Below are 20584 nucleotides of genomic sequence, written 5' to 3'. Positions count from 1 at the left end.
AAGGTGTCTGCATGCTACACAGGTATCTTGGATCTCTTCAGTCATCTAAAACATTTGAAATTTTGCAGAATGTTTGGTGCCCATTTATTTGTGTTGGGTTTTTTTTGTTTGTTTGCTTGTTTTATTCCATCTTTCCTCATCAAAGCTACAAACTTTTTTTTTTCCCCTGTTCTCTGCTCAATGCAGTTTTGTGCTGTTCTGTGCAAACAGATCAAGCTTTGGGATCCAGAAAGGCCAATTTCTTAGTCCTGCCTTCATTATCAGAAGCATCTGCGTTCATCTGGCACGCTTACTCCATTAAATCCTTCCATGCCAAACTTCCCTTAGAGACCCCCTACTGACAGTAGCTGGGGGTCTCTTTGGTTATGTGACAGACTAAGGGGACAGTGTCCCAGAGAAAACAACTTGAGCAGCTGACAGCTCAAGAACAGCCTTAGGTAGCTGCCTGCAGCCACCCTGTAACGATGACTGGACAGATGAAAGTGGATGCTGCTTGTATTCATTAGCGTCTCTTTCCCCTTCTTGTATTTTCTCTGTTCTCTTTTCTGTTCAGCTCTGCATTGCATTTTAAAAATAGAAACTTAGGAGAATTACAGATTAAGATAGTGCACAGAGAAATTATTAATGTCTTCACAACTGTCATCCATGCTTGCCACAGCGACGTGCAACGATATTCAGGTTGATTTGTCTTAATTTATTATAGCTGCTTATAAATTAAGAGTAGGCTGACCTTGGAAACTTACAGTGTGAGAAAGCAGCATGGGTATTGTTTTTCCTTTTTTCTTCTAATTCTCCTAAATTCAAACACAGTCGGCAGCTAAGATGAAGGATTTCAACTGTTTGAACCTAAAGGCTGCTAAACTTGGGGTTGCTGCAACAAACAGTTGGAAAGTTGGTGAGATAAACAGCTCTTCAGTGCACGATGTATGGAGAACTCTTCTGTGGAGCAGATGTTGCTATTGAAAGAAACTTTCCACAAGTGTTGTATTGCAGATACCAGAGTTAATTGTTAGTTCAAGAGAACAGGAATTTGTGTGAGCAATAAGAGCCCTTAGATACATGGCAGATTTGAGCAGAAATCTTAATTCTGAGGTATCTTGCCCTTTATTTTTTTTTACATTTCAGCTAGCCTCTTACCATAACTGCAATATAATTTCCATGCGTCAATTTACTTGTAAATGTCACTCTAGAAGACATTGAAGAATGTGAATTTGCTCTCAAAAACTGATGTCTCATTTTTTCTCCTCTCTGAGGCTTTGTTCATGCTCTAATTCTGTTGCTAAATCAGTTAGCAGTGGCTGTTGGTTTTTTTTTTCCCTGTAGAAATGATTTTTTTTTCCTTAAATTATTTTCGCATAACAAATCTAAACTCTATGATGAGCATAGATGAGTTTGAGGCATGCTTTTCAGACATGCAGTATATTCAGTTACTATTTTTTTTTCTACAAACGATGCTATTAATCTGCTATGCTCTCAGATGAGCGCCTTATTAAAATCTTCAGATTTTATGGTGCCCATTAGTCAAAATGTGAAGTAAGAAAATTACCAGCCAAAATTCCCTGTTTATTCAAGTGTAAATTGATATCTACAAATATGTGTTGCTTTATAGCCAGGATTCTGAAATACAGCATTGTCACACAGGGACATACCATAGTAACAAGCAGGCAGTATATTTCTGGAGAAAGTTCCTTTCCTTTCTTCTCATTCAGCTTCAAGTCTTTGGTCTATCAGACGATACATCAAGGTTAAAAGTTACCTCACTTGAATGTACAATGGAGAAAAAAAGCAAATTTTGTTTCACCCCCTTTGTTGTCAGTAATATGTGCATAAATTTCATCAACTTCAAAAGAAGCTTAATTGTTTTAATTATTATTATTAAATATTATTATGTGTTTAATTGCTAATCTGTATGTGTGTGTATAACAAATTCTTTCTTAGCTTAAGAATCAGTGTAGTAATTTTGAATATTTTGTGTTGATTAAATTCTCATTGTTGTGTAATTTACATGAGCATTTCTCTTGCTGCCTTTTAATATGCTTGTACATAGGTCGACAAGGAAACCTAACTTGCATTTTTGGCAAAGCAAAGATGTTTACTAATACAGACTGAGCTTTTGGTTTTGTTTTTTCTTGCAGAGCTGGAGTGGACCAGAGAAATTACTTGCTTTAGATGAACTCATTGACAGTTGTGAACCAACACAAGTGAAACACATGATGCAAGTGATAGAACCCCAGTTTCAAAGAGACTTCATTTCCTTGCTCCCAAAAGAGGTGAGAAATACGGGTTCAAGTCGCCACCTTTTAAATACTTCCTTGCTCATTGTGGCATTCATTTTTTTTTCCACCGTAATGGCATAAACTGATGTTAAAGAGGTCCCTGAGTTGACCTACTGCTGTAACATAGTAACCATTAATTTACAGTAACACACCTTTGTGTTTTGGTTGCAATTCTGATACCTGGAAATATGGATGACTCCTTAAAATCCCAGGAGCTTTCAGGTATCTCTGTATCTTAATTGGGCTGACTTTATTTTTATACTGAGAACTAGTTCTTTCAGAGAGTGCACACAGAAAAATTCCCTCCAGCTGCATGACCTTTCTGCACGGTATTCTGGAAGTACAAGCGTTACCGTTTAATGCTTTAAGTAGTGTGCTTTTTTGGTGAATATTATTTTTTTAATTTATTCTAAACAAACTAAGTTCTGAAGTCTGCATCAATAAACCCCACCAAAAGTAAGCTCAGAAAGCCCTTCTTGCTAAGGATAAAGCCAAGCCCTAATTAACTGGATATGTTGCAGTAAATCCTTTTCTGCAAATCAGATCATGTTGTATCAGGTTAAAGAGAAGCTAAGACTTAGATTTGAGTGTGTGTGATTTTCAGCTTGTGTAAGTAAGTAAATGTTGTCTGTAGAAGAGTAATTCTTGGTATTCTCACAACTAGAACGTGGGGTTTGAGATGAAAGAGTACCAAGCCAGTGTAATACAGCTGTTAAATGCATTTTAGTACTTTTGGAAATTATACTTCTGATATTAATTGATTTTAGTGAATGGGAAGTTGTTTTCATGTCTGGAGAGAGGAGGAAGTGCATCTTCTTTTGCCATATCTGCTGTGTGCTGAGTTTGCCACATGAAAATTTGCATGAGGGTTGATGTTCGTATGTCTTTGTTTACTGACAGATTTGAAAACAAGTTCTTCATGAAAACAAGTTCTTCATAGATATTCTGGAGCTGGTGTTTGGTTACTGTGGTTAGTGTGCTCTTATTTACTGTGAAGATAGTTCTGTATCTCCTGTGTTTGACGTTCTTTCTGATCATGTTCTATTTTTGAAAAACTTAGATGTGCGTGACTCTTCTTTCCATCACATCTTCATGGACTAGGAAATGTCACAGCCTTCTCTTGGGTTTTATGGTTAGCATTTGTAAGTGTTGGAAGCACCTTACGTGATGAATGTTAACTTAGAACACGTGACATATGCGTGTGGAAAACACTCTGTGGTAGCCTTGTTCACGTATGTAGAGGACACTGGGGAAAGAGAAAAGTTTAACAGGACCTCTGTGGTGGTGCAGTGTTTGTAAAGAGTCTGCCCAAAGCGGCCTTAGTGCAGAGGCTGAGGAAGGAATCAAGAGGTTAGATTTCGAGACAACAGAGGGCATTTTGTTACTTCTGCACCTGTTGCATCTGGAAATGCACTAATTGATCACAGTAGGTCACAGATTGTCTTTCTTTGCAAGACTTAGTGCCCAGACTGACTGAAGTAGTTGATGTAGTTACACTGTAATTAATGATATTGCTGTTATTTCAGTTTTAGCAATTTCTTCACAGAAAGGATATGCTATTCAGCTGTAAAATAAACAGCTAAATATCTATGTTCCTTATCTCTTGTTTGTTACTTGACTCCACTGTAAGATACTTGTGTTTAATTTATTTTTAGTGGTCATTCTTGTTTCTTGAAACTGTAAAATTGTAAAGTGCTTACCAGAAAGGCTGACTTGGCCCTGGAAGCTGGCTTAAACAATTTTTGCCTTCTAACCCCCAGTTGCTGTCACCAAAATTAACCAAAAATTCTCCATGAAGCCAACTCCGTCTCCTCTCCATTTTTGAAGATTGTTTAAGTCAGATCTGTTCAATGACTGTCCCCTGCTACTGGCTTCAGCGGGGGGTGATGAGTAAGTCTGGGGAGAATAATTTGGTAGGGTCAGTAATTCTGTAAGCAGGCTTCCCTACCAGTGCCAGCATCCTGTGAAAGCGTGCTCTCTTGAGCTGTCACTCTGCGTTAACATCTATAGGTAGCTCCAGGATTGTATGTACTGCAGTGATTTTATTACCTAATCAGAATATGAAGCTGATTTGGGCAGGAGGCCTCTCCTTCAAAAATGTTTTCAGCAATAGAAAGACAGTAACTTAATATCTGAATAACCAAATGTTTGCCTTCCTCCTGAGGAAACCTGCAGTCAAACAATTAATCTGAAATGAATATTTGTTTCTTACAGTGCAATTAGAAATAATTATTGAAATTAAAATTTGTTTGTGAAAGTCAAGTCTCAAAATCAGCAGATAAGGAATGCTGCTAAAATCAGCCAAAGAAGCAGTATTGGTGCCATGGTACATTAGGAGAGAAAGCGAGATTCGGCGTGTGGTTGGGTGCTGTTAGTGCTGCAGAAGGGAGCAGGCCTCAGTACGGCTGAGTCAAGGTCAGCTCTCTGCTACCTGAAGCTGTTTCACAGCTAACTCCACAAACTGAGACAAAGGGCCTCCATCTTTTTTACGCTGCTAATCCTAAAGTCAACTGTGAGCTGTGTTGACCCTTGATGACTATTTAGCCAAATATAGTCTAAAATAAATGTCACCCATATGTAAGCTGTTTTAAAATCAGTTGGCTCACAGATTTTAATTAACACTATCTTAGCAAATGTCCATACCCATGTAGATAGGACAAGTGATATTTAAACAAAATCTTCTGTCAGTTAAGGAGCATCTAACAAAAAAGGAAAGGATCTTTTTCATGTTTTGAGCCTAGCTGTGTGCAAGGCCGTCTATCTGATGTGTCTTAGGAAACGTGTTGTAAATAATGTTCCATATCAGGAATTAAGACAAAGTCGAAAAGGACACAAGTACAGTTGTTGTTTTTGTGTCAGGGAGCCTTACAGCAAACATTAAATTCTGACTCCCACAAACGAGCAGGGACAGAACAATCGTTCCTCAGCTTTATAGCCTGGGATGCTTGTGGGATCTAGTGTGCAAGTTAAGGCGCGTATCCAGCAAATGTGGAGTCCTACATGCTCAATGTGAGCTGCAGGTGATGACTTGGCCACAAGGTGTGTAATCGCAATCAGAATGCCAAGAGCCCTGACATGCTGAATTTTTATTTCCTGCGCAGTTACTGGCTGGGCTGGATTAATACAAGTAAATGTTTCTCACGTAATAAGGTTAAAAATCTGCTGAGGTCAACAGCCTACAGTTACAACTTCCTTAGTGAATTTCAGTCTGTGCTTCTTTGAAAGGCAGATTCTATTTATATGCAACATAACTCCAGTTAAAAATTAAATACAAAAATGCTAAGCACAAAAAGAGATGTCAAGCAGCAGTAAATGTGGATGATCTGATTTTCCTGACAACTTTTGCATCCTAGTATTGACAAAGACCCCAGTATTTCTAAATGTAAGTAGTTCTGTGCGTCACTTTTTATCAATGTTGTTCTTTCCGTGGAGACTTTAGTCATGAAAGCCACTTCCCTGCCTCTTCTATTTTCATTTTCCATGACTGGAGAAATGCATTGATGCTGTTCAGTGGAAAAGCTGTAGTCATTCATCCAGGATACCCTTAAGGATATCCATCACCATATTTTGGTTTGTGTTTTAGATGCCTCTGTTTAAAGCTCCAGGCCATCTGAAGGTATTTCTGGAATTTTGGGGGACTTATTGTGGTCATTATGTGGCTTCGCTCAACTCAGCTGAGATCTGAGCTCCACCAGTAACATTTAACATTGTCACACAGAAAAGTGAAGCTCAGCTTCAGTTCACCTTATGCAACATACTGGGATTTCCCTTGTTTGTTGGTGTTTTTTTTTTCCTGGTAACAAATGCAGTGTGTAATATCAGTTACATATTTTAGTCCTTTTGCATCCAAGTGCATCAAACTCCCTGTAGCAGCACTTAGGTGTATGCTCGCATCCTAATTAGAACTTGAGCAATGTGATTACTGGATTTTCTGCAGCTGCAGAGTACTTTTGAACTTGAGGCCAAGTAGCATTTACATTTTCTCTGTTTGAGCTTACGGTGTGATGTTTTTCCATCTCGGCATCCTTAATTTGTTCACATAGTGAGTGTGGTGGTATTTTCTGGTTCAACTCTCAGAACAACTTTTATTAGATAAAATATCACAGGCACAATTATTTCAGTATATTTGGCAGTGGTTCAAAGTAATACGGATGGCATTTAAAAAAGCATAATAGCCAGTGATTTCAGCTGACATCTAGTCTCTTGCAAATAATATACATTTTTGATGTGATCTGTGTGGATTTAGTTATTTAAGACGATTGCTGTACTTCTCAAGTGCCCACTGGAACAAGCTGTAGCTCTGCTAAGTTTCCGAGATCATTTAATAATTCATTGTTTCAATTTTCTGTATTTCAGCCTCTGATGTGTGATAATGCTTGGAGTTACTTCACTTTTCCTTTCAAAAGCAATTTAGAAACCTCCCTTCCTTTTCTTACAGTTGGCGCTGTACGTGCTGTCATTCCTGGAACCCAGGGACCTTCTGCAGGCAGCTCAGACGTGCCGTTATTGGAGGATTCTGGCTGAAGATAATCTTCTCTGGAGAGAGAAATGCAAAGAGGAAGGTAAGGCTGAGCAAAAAGATGAATGTAATGGTCAAAGTGTTGCTGTCAAGAAGTGCAGCTCGTTTATATAATGAGCTTAAAGTTTTATGAAGGGAATTTGAGTGACTTTAAATTTACTGCTAGAGATGCTTTGAGCTACGTGGTGCGTATCTTTGTTAAAAGTAGGAAGCAGAAGTAATCTGTGGAGTACTGGAAATGAAACTAGACTACTTAAGCTTGAACATAATGTGCATAAGGTATAACACATAGATGGGTTTTAAAATACGCTGATTTTTCCTGGTTAAGGATAGTTTTTATTCAAAATACAACCAAAGCAAATAAGAGCTGAGATGAGCATTGCCTTGCAGGAGGAAAAGCTGCAGTGGTTGTGTAGAAGACTGTGATTTCATGTTAGTTGTGGGAAAGCTAACAGAAATTTCATAGTGTAGGAGAAGGTGGAAATGGATTGCTCAGAGAAGGGGATGCATTCCTTAAGTCCTGTTGATTCGCTGCCTCCTGCCCAGTCAGGAAGATAGAGTGGTTCAGCAGTACTACGAATGGGCAATAAAAGACTCCCAGGGAAATAAGCACCTGTATGAAAATAAGAAAAATGTAAACTTGTTAAGCAGAAATACATGGCTAAGCAGTCTGGGAGACCAAGCACGTGCGTGCAGCTCTGAGAGCAGTGCCCTTACTGGACACAGGCAAACGCTGGTACTGTCCAGTCTGCCTCAGCACCGAGACAAGAATGTGGGGAGAGGTCTGCGCAGAGGCTTTAAAAATGATGACAGTGTGAATGTAGTTGGCTATTTTTAAAGGCCCTTAAATAATGAATTGTTCTTCTGCAATGGAATTCAGCTGTCTAACCTCATAAATCTTATCTAAAGATTCTCAGAAATTTCAGTGAAAAATGCATTGAGAGGATAGAATGAGGAAAAAGGAAAACAGTGAGGGGTGTTAAGTCTACGTTTGTGAGCTGAGAAGTAAAAAATAATCTGGCCAGGCATAAGAGCACTGTTTAAAGGGGATTGTAGACTATTCAGACCTGGTGAGATGCATGGTAACATGAAAGCTCGCTTAATTCAAAATTTTCAGATGGAAACACAGGAAAGGGGGCTAAAAGCAGAACAGTGAAATCCATGTACTGGCAACAGTCATAGGTCAGGCTAGTAGAGAGATGCAGTGGAGAAAGAATTATGTAGAAAAGATGGATAGGTGGGAAAGAGAATTGGCCAAAAAAAAAAGAAAAAGAAAAAGATACAAAATGCAATAAGAAATATGAAATGAAGCACTACCTCTTAAATGTCAATTCAGACAGGGTGCAAGTCTACCTAAACCGAAGCCAGGCGAGGACAGCTTTTTGAAAATAACAAATGAAGAGGTCAAGAGTCACGGGGTACTTAAAGGTAATGAAGATGCACAACCAGAGAGGAGGATTTTTTGAAGGGCTTCAGAATGGGAGTATGAATGGTTGTAGATGGTAGTCAGGTGAAAAGGCAATATTCTGCTACATTTCCTCAGAATAAGGGATCCGAGACCAAGCAAGTAGATTGCTGGCAGGGAGTGATGAAAATGAGCATTTTCAACCACATGATTACAGTAATGATTATGCTTGGAAGGCAAGAAAGATGGTAGTACAGAGAGCTGAGGAGCAGGGTGGGGTCACTGACACAAAAAGCAAATACTGGCATGGAGAAGATGAGCAGAATTCTCTGTCAGGAGGTTGTTACGTTGATGCTGCATTTAATTTCGGAGATCACTGTAAGGTTGAGGACAGAGAAAAGCTGTTTTATTGGGGGTGGACTCATCACTCCCTCCTGCCACCGCCCCCTTTTTTTTTTTCTTTTTTTTCTATGCTTTAAATCCATTTTAGGGATTGACGAACCATTACATATCAAAAGGAGGAAAGTAATTAAACCAGGCTTTATACACAGTCCGTGGAAGAGCGCGTACATTCGACAACACAGAATTGATACCAACTGGCGGCGAGGAGAACTTAAATCGCCTAAGGTGAGTTGCTGGGCTGTGCGCACGGTGCCATGAACTAAGCAGGATCCACTCGGGTTATTTTTTTCCTTCAGACAAGTTGAACTAGCCGTGCACAAAAAGCAGCGCATCGTTACAGAAAAGCAGTCATTTGTATGTTAGCTTACCATGTTTTTACATCAGTTTCTGAGCGCTATGTTAGCAAATCAAAATGTAAGGGTTTATGCAGCAAAACTCTTTTGCTGCTGTTTTAAAAAATTCTGTAGAATCTGGTGAATGGCTGTGCATGTGCCAGTCTTAGCGAGGGAGATAATCCCACAGACTTGATTGGAAATCCTTATGTTTAAAATCAAACACACGCACTTGTGGGCCACTTACCAACACAAAAATATCCCACAACTATTCTGTGATCATTTCATGCTTTATTTATAGCTATTCTTATAAATTGAGCAACAGGAGACGGTAATTTTATTCCATGTTAAGATTTTTTTTGAACATTGAAATATTTAATGATATTGATTTCATATTCTCATTATGGCTTTTCCAATAGAAAGATACGAAGCAATAGCTACAGCCCATTTTAAAATAAATTAACAGCTGTCTAATCAAACCTAGTATTGAGCTAGCAGTCAGAACCATGAAAAAAAAAAACATATTCATATCCTTTTAGCCAATTTCCTTGTCTTGATTTCTGTACAACAAAACAGTAAGAACAAAAAGATTCTTGTGACAAACCTATGGATAGGTCCTGCTGTTTATTTGGCCATGACTCATGTATGTCTGCAGCATGGCTCTGTTTCTTGCCTCGATATGCCACATCAAGTTATCTTGGAATTATTATTAAAATTACAGCCTCGGGCATTAGCCAAATGCCCATTTCATTTCAGTGAACATCTTGTGAAATGCTCAAATATCCTCAATAAGGCCACTCCTTGTTCCTTCTCATTCTCTGTATTCTGATAACTGTGCCACATTTTAGTAAAATATACTGAATTGCAGTTTTTCTCAAGTCACAGATTGAAGATTCTGCTTCTGCAGGGTACTATTCCAGTCCACATTTCCAGCCTTTAAATGATTGCTTTTTTTTTGTACTTAGTTTAGTTTATGGTTTATAGTTTTTTACTTCAGTGCAGCTTCACATTTAATAATGACAGTGTTTGGTTAGAAAGGAAAAAAATAGGCATGTTTGATCTTGACCATAGAAATACAATTATGCAGGAAATAATATAATGCTATCATTTTTGTTCAAGATCGGTAAAGCTCAAAACATATCTTAAAGGAGGAAGTCCAAGGGGGGAAAAGAATTAAAAAATAAAGAGAGGGAGTAACTGCAGAAGAATTGAGCAATGTCCAGCAACTAATTTTTCCAACTTTCATTACTCGTTTATCCTGGTACTTGTAGGAGGTTTAAAATCCCACAGTACACTTGACAAGCAGTGCAGCATTATTCCACGGAATAAGGAAAATACCTTCTTTGGCCTCAGCTGGCAGTAAATGAGACTTGACACACAGGATTAAGAGGCCGAATTATTTTCGAAGCAACTCTAGCATTTTTTAATTTGTGAATCAGAATGGCACTGTGCTTCTCCTGCTCATTTCTGATCTCCTGAGTTTGGCTGTGAGCTCACGTTTTTGTGTTCTTTGCTGCCAGGTGCTCAAAGGCCATGACGATCACGTGATCACATGCCTGCAGTTCTGCGGGAACCGGATAGTGAGCGGCTCTGATGACAATACACTGAAAGTGTGGTCAGCAGTTACTGGCAAGGTAAGCGGATGGCGTGCGTGGATTTCTTAGGACAAGGGCTGCCAGTCAGCGCTGGGATACGGGTTGAAAATATCACTGTTGTGCCCGGCCACACCCACAGCGGTGTCTGGGGCTGCCTGATGAAAGAGTCGGGAAGGCGAACGGTAGACATTTGGGTCATCTTCTCCTGCACAGAGACTGGTTCAAAAAAGTCACCTTGATGTGAAATTACAATGCTGCTCATGCTACTGTTGGCATATATCCTTGTTCTCTTGGCAATTCTTCTATTCTCGTGGAGTCATTTGTGACATGGATTCTAAAGAATTTGGACAGATATGTTGCTTTATCTTCCTTAAAGCTTAATTTAGCCTCGTTTTACTCCTCTAGATCTGACTTGTCTTCTATCGTTCTTTCTGTTGCTTTTAAGTTATTGAAATGGTGTGTTGATTTTACTGGCTCTGTTTTCCAATGCAGTTTGTTTTTCATTCTAAGCTGCTACACTGCTGAGCCACAGGAAAAAAAAAAGTGTAACTTGCTTTAGGTTTAAATATTTCCTATTAAATTAGATCCAGCTCAGGCAGGAATTTAATAAGCTTCAATAATTTAATTTTGGCTTAGAGAAGCAAAACAATATGTGCAATCAAAAAGACAGTGCTGAGCATTTCACTCATGTCAGAACATCACAGCTACTCAGCAAACAGTTCCATATAGCTATAGGAAAGGCCACAGAGCAGTAGTATGTTTTCCATCTAGGCTAGTATCATATAGACTTGGTATTGTTGTAACGATATAATTATTTGAACACAGGACAGTTTTTGAGATTAACTTGATAATGTTCAAGTTGAACGAGTAAAGGATCTGCCTATGCATGCCTAATAATGCCTTGACAAGGTTATAAATACTACAGTGGGAAAGAATAAAATCCAAAGCAATAGGCAGCCTCTCCCTACCTCTCCTAGCTTTCCTGCAACAAACTGTCTAATGAAGGAACCCGTGGTAAATTTTTCATGTTATACCTGAAGAGGCAGGCTAAACTGAGATGAAAAATACTTCCTTTCTGTATACAGGCCTCTCAGAAGCAAAACGTTCTTTTAAATGTATGAAATTGATTGTGATAGCACAACTTACCAATTGATGTTCAGTAATTTGTGTGAAAATAATTTCAGATTCTAATGCGACTATTTACCCTAAACCTTAGAGGTAAATACTGTATGTGGAAGAGGGCTGTATTGGCCCTTATGCTTACTGGTAGTGAAGAATTAATAAAATGAAAAGAACCCTAGGGGTTGATCTGCGCAAATGAACATGGCTAAACAATCCCCTTGACAGATGTAAAGCCCAGAATAAGGATTCTGTGTTCTTACTGCTTTACAAGGATGATTTCTTGAAATATGAACAAATCAGTGGAAACTTACTTGAAAAAGTTGGAGAGCTGTAAAAGTGAAAAGCAGTTATGAAATTAAAAAGATGGAACTGCTAGGCATGAATTAGGAAGCAGAAATTGCAGAAAACTGGTAGAAGAACTGGAAATGTAAGTACAGCAGAAATGTAAGGATGTTTGTTAGAAAGGATATTACAGTAGAAATTAGTGTACTGTTGATTGCTGATGCAGAATAAGTACTTATGTTTGAAGAAAATTCATATGATGGAAATCCAGCATGCAGCAATGATAGAATATTTCAGCAGAAATTTGAAAGGGCATTAAAAACAACCACCAAAGCTGGGGTGTATTTTATTACAGCTGGTTCAGACAGCTGCATCGCCTGTATTCTGTGATTGGTTTCTAAAGTTACCTGTGGGGTAAAATAGGTGTGTTTTTTTCCCAACAGAAGGAAGCTAAAATGTATCAATATTTAAACTGAGTAAACTGGAAGACTGGGTTTTTAGGATTCCTTATCTCAGATAAAAAAAATATTAGACTATGTAAAAAGGAGTCATTAATGGAGAAGGGCCACGGATGTTAATTCCAGTTAGCATTAGATTACAGGAAAAGAGATCAGCCGACTGACTTGACCTCTTTGCTGATGCAGGTAGAGGTTGGCCTGATAAAAATAATAGTGCTGAAATAGATGGCTGTCTGCACTGCAAGACAGTATCCCATGACACAACTAAAGAAAACAGAGCAGTGCAAAAATCAACATGGCACATATTTAAATGGGTTAGAAAGTGGGTAATTAGCGAGATCAGGTTATTAATGTAAATGCAGAATCTGTATGGAGTATCTTTCTAGAGGGGTCTTGCAAGGATCTGTTCTTGTCTGTACTAATTAGCACTTACTGCTGCTTGATGAAAATGCATATACAGTCGTGACTTGTAAGGAATACAGACAGAGATGGAGACAAAACAATGTTCCAGAGTGGGTGAGATTTTATAGAAGAAAGCGTGAGCAATCACTCTTCCTACATGATGAAAAATCATGTCACACAGCTAGTACCAAAGAAGGCCAGCCACGTGTGCATAACGTGGGATTCTCTCCTGGGCAACAGTGATGTCTGTAGATGGTTGGAAACATGATTTCGCAGTGTTGATGCTGTAGCTTACAGAATGTGCTGTTTCTTGGATAAATAAGCAGAAACATTAAGTAAGAGAATAGTTTATAGATTGGTGGTAAAACTACTAAGTGAATGCTCTCTCCAGTCCTAACGTTTATGCTTCAGAAACATATTGGAAACCTGCAGTGACTCAGAAAAACTGCCAAGAGGAAGACTCAAGGCTACAAAATGCATCTTCTAGAACTTGGCAAAGACAGTCTATAAAAGCAAGATTATAGGGAAAGTTCCTTACAGTCCAAGTACCTGCAGTGGAGAGAGGAACTTAATGGGCATTGTCTAGCAGATGTAAATTTTCAGTACAAGAGCAGGGCAATCCCCAGGAGCCTTCTGGCTCTTGCTATGACACGCTACTGTTACCTCCTTGATTACTATTTCTAAAACTTGTGTTAAAGTCTGTCAAAACGGTAACTGAGCCACACATTTCTTTTCAGTGCTTGAGAACATTAGTTGGACATACAGGTGGAGTCTGGTCATCACAGATGAGGGACAACATCATCATCAGTGGATCTACAGACCGGACTTTGAAAGTCTGGAACGCTGAGACTGGCGAATGCATACATACTTTGTATGGACACACCTCCACGGTGCGCTGCATGCATCTCCACGAGAAGAGGTAAGCCTCTGTCCAAAGCTACAGCCACATCTGGCTTCTGATCTGCACTCTGTTCACACAAACACTTGTTAAATTCGGGTGTCTGATCAGACGCTGAGTGAAATACGGAACAGGCGGAGCATCCAAACTGAAGTACATCAGTTGACTAAGGGAGGAGATTATTAATAGAAGCAAAAGCACACAAGTATTAATTAAAGAACAGAAAACTAAGAGAGTCAGGAACTTTATAAAGCCGTCTTTTACCTTATCCCAAAAATCATTCTTCGTTACAGCCTGATCCAGTCTACCACACTGAATAATTTATTCTTGGCTTTTTGTAAATGTTACAGACTTTCTCATTTTGCAGAGTGACTTACGCTTTGTTGGTGTGGTACTTTATTACAATTTTAACTTACTGTATCATCATTTCTGCAGTAGAAATTCTTGATTCAAGGAACATTGGCAGAGCTACTTTACTTGGCTGTGGTATGGTGCTGTTGTCCAAGTGCCCGTTGGTTACATTTCTTTTTTGAAGAATGCGGAGGTTTTTCTTTATCTGTGCTACTAATATTAATTCCTTCTCACTTCTGTGCTTGCCTAAAAAGGCTTTAAAAAGTATAAACTGAGAAAAAAAACAGGCAGAATAAACGTTCCTTTGCTAAAAGTATAACTTCAAAAGATCTTCTTTAATTGTTATAATTAGTTAATTCAGTCATTTAAGCAGGATGCTCAAAGTGCTAATTTGAACTCGGCATATTCATAAGCTTTATGGGTGGATACAGTAGTCCACATAGTTTCTCATGGCATCATTTTGCTGTTCGGGACTGAAGTGCTTTTTAAATAGAGATTGCTAATTATATCAAATAGATCCTGGAGAGACGAGAAGGGTGAGGAAGAAACGCACTTGAGTCATTTGCATCCCTAATAAAATGTCATACCAAACCAGATCTTCGGTGCCTAGTGGACAAATGCTGTCTAGTCATCCCAGATGAAAACTTCAAACTGATTTATATTGTTTTAACGCTTTTATTTCCAACGCTAAATATAGGAGGGGTTTTCTTGTTCCTCCAGAGTGGTCAGTGGTTCTCGAGATGCTACACTGAGAGTTTGGGACATAGAGACGGGCCAGTGTTTACATGTTCTGATGGGCCACGTAGCTGCAGTTCGATGCGTTCAGTATGATGGCAGAAGGGTTGTAAGTGGTGCATATGACTTTATGGTCAAAGTGTGGGATCCGGAGACCGAGACCTGTCTGCACACGCTGCAAGGGCATACCAACAGAGTCTATTCATTACAGGTAAGCGATTTTCATCTGCTGCTTATATGAACACAGTGCATTTCACCTCTTTTATTAATTTGTGAAAACCTGCTGCAGAGTTACATAGGCCAAAGAATACTGGGGCATCTGTGATATTCCCCTTCTCCATTTTTTTATCTTTGTTTTATGTTGGCTTAATTTAGAGGCTGTGTTTTGTTGTTGTTTTTTTTTAGAAGAGTACTGTTAAAGCCCATAGTGCAATAAAGCCCAAATCTCTGTCCTGACAAATTATGTACTTTTGCAGGGCTCGGGGTTGTTTGTTAGGTGTTTTTTAAATGTTGTGTGCATTTTGGAAGTATGCTTTTGGCTTCCCCAAAAGAAGTTCTAATGTTACTATTTAAATACATTAGATAATACAGTATTTGAAAATGTGCCAGAAACCCCATTGGATTAATGTTCTGAATTAAGCAAATCTGTTTATCCTGATTTTGTAGTCACATCCTCTAGTTCCAAACTGTAATTCATAGTAAGGATGAACCTAAAATGTAATGCCCTGACTTAAGTGTCTATTTTACTAGTTCTGAGCAAAGGCTGTATCTACAGTTCTGAGGCTTTGGCAGCAGAGACACGTTATTGTAGATGCAGATTCTTGGTACCAGTGTATGGCATGGCCAGTTACCTCTCGCCTGACTTCACCAGAATTATGCTGGCAAAGTCATACACAGACCTCATGTAGACTCTTCTTACCTTTACTATTCCAAAAGATCATCTTGTTCATTCGTGGAGTGAAAGCATCAATTCCAGGCACTGAAAGGAGAAAGAAATTAATTTCATGCTTGTGCCTGTTCCCATTGCAATCTAGCAGAACTGAAAAAAGAAATTAACAACAAATACAGTTCACAACTGGGAAACTGCATTCGGCATGTAACCAGTTTGGTTTGTGGCACAGAAAATGAAGCTCTGTGCTGCAGACATTTTTCTTAAACGCTTTCATCAAAAACTGTTTTCCACCATAATAGATCAATTTTACTAGATGTTTGTCTTTTTTGATCAATTTTACTAGATATTTTTCAAATCACCATCCCTTCTCTTACATTCATGCACTGCTGAGTATTTGAGACAAGCAGCAAACAGGTTAAAAATACTGCACTACCTACTTCGTATTCTGGTTTTGTCTCTTCTGGTGCAGTTTGGGAATGGTGCTGTTGTTCTACCTTATCTTCACTGGTGGCTCTTGTTCCAGTTGGTGAAGTTATATGTCTTACTCTATTAATGGAGTAATTAAGGGTCAAATAATTGGGTTATGTTGCATGCACTGGTAGTATTTATAGCTTGTAAGTGGAAGTTGGAGGGGGCAGAAGGCTACAGGTACTTAGAGTTTTAGGACATTCCAATTTGTTGAAATTGAAAGGTGAGCTCCTGCTGAAACAGCCCATAAATAGAATAATGAGGCTGAACAGCATGCCTGTCTTCCCCACCCCTGCCCCATAGTGGATTCTCTGGTATTTTAGTATTTCCCCATTTGTGACCCCCCCAAACAATTGTTAGGTCTTTATGCAACAATTTAAGAGTACTAATCAGGTTGCCTCACAACACACAGTACAACCTCTGATATGAATCACTGTCTATTTAACTGCAGCAATATTGAAGTAGTTTGTCTTGATGCTCAGCCTTAAAGCTCTCTTTCTGAATACTCTATGCATGCAGAATACAGTTAAATGAGAGGAGAGGGAGAAAAGTGTCTATTTTTTTTGCATCAGTCTTTAAGTCCATTCTATAGTGTTTCACCCAGCAAGTATGCTGGCTGCTCAATATTCCTGATCCCTTTATCCAAACTCGAATTAGTTCACGTGCTTTCTTGAAAGTACAGTGCAGAAAACAGGGTGCAGAATTCTAGTCAGTCTCAGCAATGCTTGCTGTACTGGAAGAGTTATTTTATGTGTATTGTTTAGCATATTTTGGATACCAGCGTGTGTGTTTTTTAGTAAATTTTCACTGGACATGCAATGTATTGCAGCCAGCAGTCTGCACGCGCCAGTCGTTCCCTAAATCTTCTGAACCAAAGCGCCACTCGACCATGACTACAGGTAGAGATCTAAGCTGCTCTGAGATGCAAGGGGTTTTACAAAGAGAAGCAGTCAGATAGCTGGGTTCTCTCTTCTCTGTTACAAGATACCAGTAAGCCCGCATGGACAAACAGTGTTAGTTTGCTCTGGCTATCCCAGGCTGCAGTTTTACCCTCATGTATTCTTGGCCGAGCTCAGATCCTCATAATTCTCTCCTGACTTTTACATGCATCCCTTTGGGTCGGGTTCTGTCATTTTGAATGTCACACAAATCCTAATGAAAATACTAAATGCCAGACCCCCAGAGCTCTTACTGATATGTCTAACTACTCTGTGAACTGATAGTATCCTGGCACCAAGTATTATTTGTTAGTTCCTTCTGTAAATTGAAGTTACGCTGACTGATCCATAATTCTCCAATCTCCCACCCTTGAACAAAAAGAGAAATTGTACCTGCCACCTGAAGTCTTGTCTGTCTTCCATGACTTCTCAAAATAGCATCAGCTGTCTCTACGATGGTCTTAAAACAGCTTTGCTGTATGTGTGTTTTTTCTCCATTCTCGTGGAAGCTCGTAGTCAGTTGTCACTGGTGTTAGCCTACACTCATGGCTGAGGACCGAAGCAAAAAAAAAAGTTAAATATCTTTAAATAGCCTCATCTGGTGTTTCTTTTTCTTCTCAATCAGCTTAAATGAGCTTTTTAAAATTTTTTTGCCTTTTTTTTTTATTAAACAGAATAGCGTTTTACCATCTTTAACAGCTTTTGCTAGTTTTATCTTGTTTTGTGCTCTGCCCTTCTGATTTTGTCTCGGTGTACTCCTTGGTGTGCATCTATTGATCTCATTTCTGCTTTTGTACAATTGCCTGTACTTCAACCAAGTGGGTCTTGGTAATTTACTGCACTTCCTATCTTTCCTTCACACAAGGACAGTTTGTGTCTTTAAGAAGGTGCCAACTCTCCTGAACTTTTCTTTCCCTCAGAGATACATAAAAACCTCATGGGAAGGAAGACTCAATTTATTAAACTATTCCTCCTTGAAGCCCACTTTTTATTCTACTGCTCTTTTTCCTTCCTTTTGTGAGAACCCTGACTCACGTCATCGTCACTCTCACTCAGGTTACTTTTCACGTCTATATTCTCTACGTGTTCCATCTCTCTGTCAAAAGTATCTGATTTCTTAACTCATTTCTCTATGTGTTCATCTTCTACATATTTTTACTTTATATATCAGTACATGCCCAGAAAATTCAGAATTTGAACATGTGTTAGCATATGTACTTTTCCCAGCAGTGAGTAGGAAGGTCCTTACTGCACACAACTATGATGACAAAAGGTTAGACCCAGCATTTTTCAATTCCTTTTCTTCTGTTTTCCTGTATTGTTTTTATGTAGCTGTTATTTCCTTTCTCCAGCTTAAAGTCCCGCTGGCTTGTGGAAAAGCACGTTTGGCTGTTAACTTATTTATTAGGACAACAACAGCCTCTTACTGCTGTATGCTGCAGCAGTCAGGACTCTATTCTTTTTAAGAGTTGTATTTTATTTGTAAGACTAATGGTTCGATGTCTTTCTCCTCCAGCTGAGTACCCCATGGGCTGTGTTCATGACAGGAAATGACACTGCCACAAATCACCAGCTCCAGTATCAAGCGCAGCCACATCTATGTAGACTGCAATGCAATTTCCAAATATATCACATATATCTAATGTTGCATCTGGTGAACTAAATGCTTAACAGCCCCTACCTCCATAGAGAGCATTGTAAGATTCCATTGTAATTGTTTACAATAGATTTACCTTTCTTGCAGTTTGATGGTATCCATGTGGTGAGCGGATCTCTTGACACCTCCATCCGAGTTTGGGATGTGGAGACAGGAAACTGCATTCACACACTCACAGGCCACCAGTCTTTGACGAGTGGAATGGAACTTAAGGACAATATACTCGTGTCTGGAAATGCTGATTCTACAGTCAAAATCTGGGACATTAAAACAGGACAATGTTTACAGACATTGCAAGGTGAGCTTAAACTAACATAATATAAATCAGGCTGCCTGCAGTAATCTGTGCTGCAGACCCTATATAAAACCTTCTAACCAGTTCACACAAAGAAACAAACACGGACTATTTACAACTTAAATATCATTTTTCTGATGACAGCTGTATGATCTTCCTCTGAATTAGAGGAATTTCATCTAATCTATTCAAATCACTTGCCTATTATGAAAGGCAGATGGCCTGAACTGAGAGAAATTTGCAGTGAGTGTATTAGCTTAATAAGCCACAGAAATATGTAGGAAATGACATCTCAAAACAGTCAGTCGACGTATTATTTAGGGGTCACTTGGATGTTTCAGAGCCTACTGATTAATTGGATTGGGAGGCAAAGCAAACTGTCTATTGCAATAAATCAAAAGAAAGGAGTGGAAGACGTTTTCACTTTTTCAGTAAGAAAAAAGATTTTGGTTTCCATTTTTACAGTTGCCACTGACGCATCACACACACCAGCATATTATTTTGTTCCCTCTCCAGAAAAAGTCATATATCATATCCAGCAATGCTGGCTGCAGCAGAAAATTAAACTTTGCTGGAAAAGCAGGCTGCTGTTTTAACAGTTTATACGTCTCTATATGTCCCTCAGTACTTACCAGTAGAGTAATCCCATAATAACACTTCAAAGGGACTTGGAGAAAAACATGCATCGTGCTCACCTCATTCTGCACAGCTAAGTTCATGTTCGTGAATTTCCAAGCTTGCACTTTGCCTGCTGTGCGTATGGAACAAAACAAGATCACTGTAACAAAGAAGTATTGGGGAAATTTCGCTTTTTGAAAACAGAAGGCAAGGTTCTGTACCTTTTAGAGCACAAAAACAGGGATAACACATCTAAGAGAAACAGCTGCACTCAAGTGGATGGGTATTTACATTACGTGCAGCGCTGTCTGTCACTGCTTTCCCATTAGAAACAAAAATGTTCTGGTTTGCTCTTCTAGGTCCCAACAAACATCAGAGCGCTGTGACCTGTTTACAATTCAACAAGAACTTTGTAATTACCAGCTCAGATGATGGGACTGTAAAACTTTGGGACTTGAAAACGGGTGAATTTATCCGAAATCTAGTTACATTGGAGAGCGGGGGAAGCGGAGGCGTCGTGTGGCGGATCAGAGCTTCCAACACAAAGCTGGTGTGCGCCGTTGGGAGCCGGAACGGGACTGAGGAAACAAAGCTGCTGGTGTTGGACTTTGACGTGGATATGAAGTGAAGGGCAGAAAGATGAATTTATCCAAACGTGTAGACGATGTTCTCCTTTCCCTCCCCTTGGAAAAAAAAAAAAAAAAAAAAAGGAAAAAAAAAAGAAAAGAAAAAAAAGAAAAAAAAAACAAGAAAAAGGAAAAAAAATCCCTTGTCCTTGGTGGTGCAGGATGTTGGCTTGGGGCAACAGATCCTAAAGACCTACAGACTACGAAGGAGAAGACAACGATAACAAACTCTAACTGACAAGAGAGGCATTTGCTGTCTCGTCACATAAAATGGCAACACCTTCGACCGGGGCAGCTTTGCAAGAACACAACT

General features: G+C 39.1%; 1 protein-coding gene and 1 long non-coding RNA gene across 8 annotated transcripts in view; one reads left to right on the top strand and one right to left on the bottom strand.

Moving 5' to 3' along the window:
• FBXW7 (F-box and WD repeat domain containing 7) overlaps positions 1-20328 on the top strand; it is a 157496-nt gene extending 137168 nt beyond the window's left edge. For all 5 annotated transcript variants that reach the window (XM_048943050.1, XM_048943051.1, XM_048943049.1 and 2 more), the window contains 8 exons: positions 2136-2270; positions 6715-6838; positions 8691-8827; positions 10455-10568; positions 13531-13712; positions 14763-14988; positions 18820-19030; positions 20005-20328. In XM_048943050.1, the coding sequence (XP_048799007.1) occupies positions 2136-2270; positions 6715-6838; positions 8691-8827; positions 10455-10568; positions 13531-13712; positions 14763-14988; positions 18820-19030; positions 20005-20273 (1398 nt within the window). In that variant the 3' untranslated portion in view covers positions 20274-20328. The remainder of the gene's footprint in view (positions 1-2135; positions 2271-6714; positions 6839-8690; positions 8828-10454; positions 10569-13530; positions 13713-14762; positions 14989-18819; positions 19031-20004) is intronic.
• LOC125692496 (uncharacterized) lies at positions 6700-20238 on the bottom strand. Of its 3 annotated transcripts, none has more exons than XR_007376725.1 (8): positions 20135-20238; positions 19867-20032; positions 19660-19778; positions 18809-18989; positions 17469-17624; positions 15697-15756; positions 14108-14952; positions 6702-6812 (listed from the first exon to the last, which is right to left on the bottom strand). It is a non-coding gene; the product is annotated as an uncharacterized LOC125692496 (long non-coding RNA). The 3 variants fall into 3 exon arrangements; XR_007376723.1 differs by having other exon boundaries at positions 19723-19778; XR_007376724.1 differs by lacking the exon at positions 14108-14952 and having other exon boundaries at positions 6700-6812; positions 19723-19778.
• Positions 20329-20584: the final 256 nt, after the last annotated feature.

This window comes from Lagopus muta, chromosome 4 (assembly GCF_023343835.1).
Source record: "Lagopus muta isolate bLagMut1 chromosome 4, bLagMut1 primary, whole genome shotgun sequence".
Taxonomy (NCBI): Eukaryota; Metazoa; Chordata; class Aves; order Galliformes; family Phasianidae; genus Lagopus; species Lagopus muta.
The sequence above is the reverse complement of the archived record's forward strand: the minus strand, read 5'-3'. Positions and strand labels throughout refer to the sequence as shown.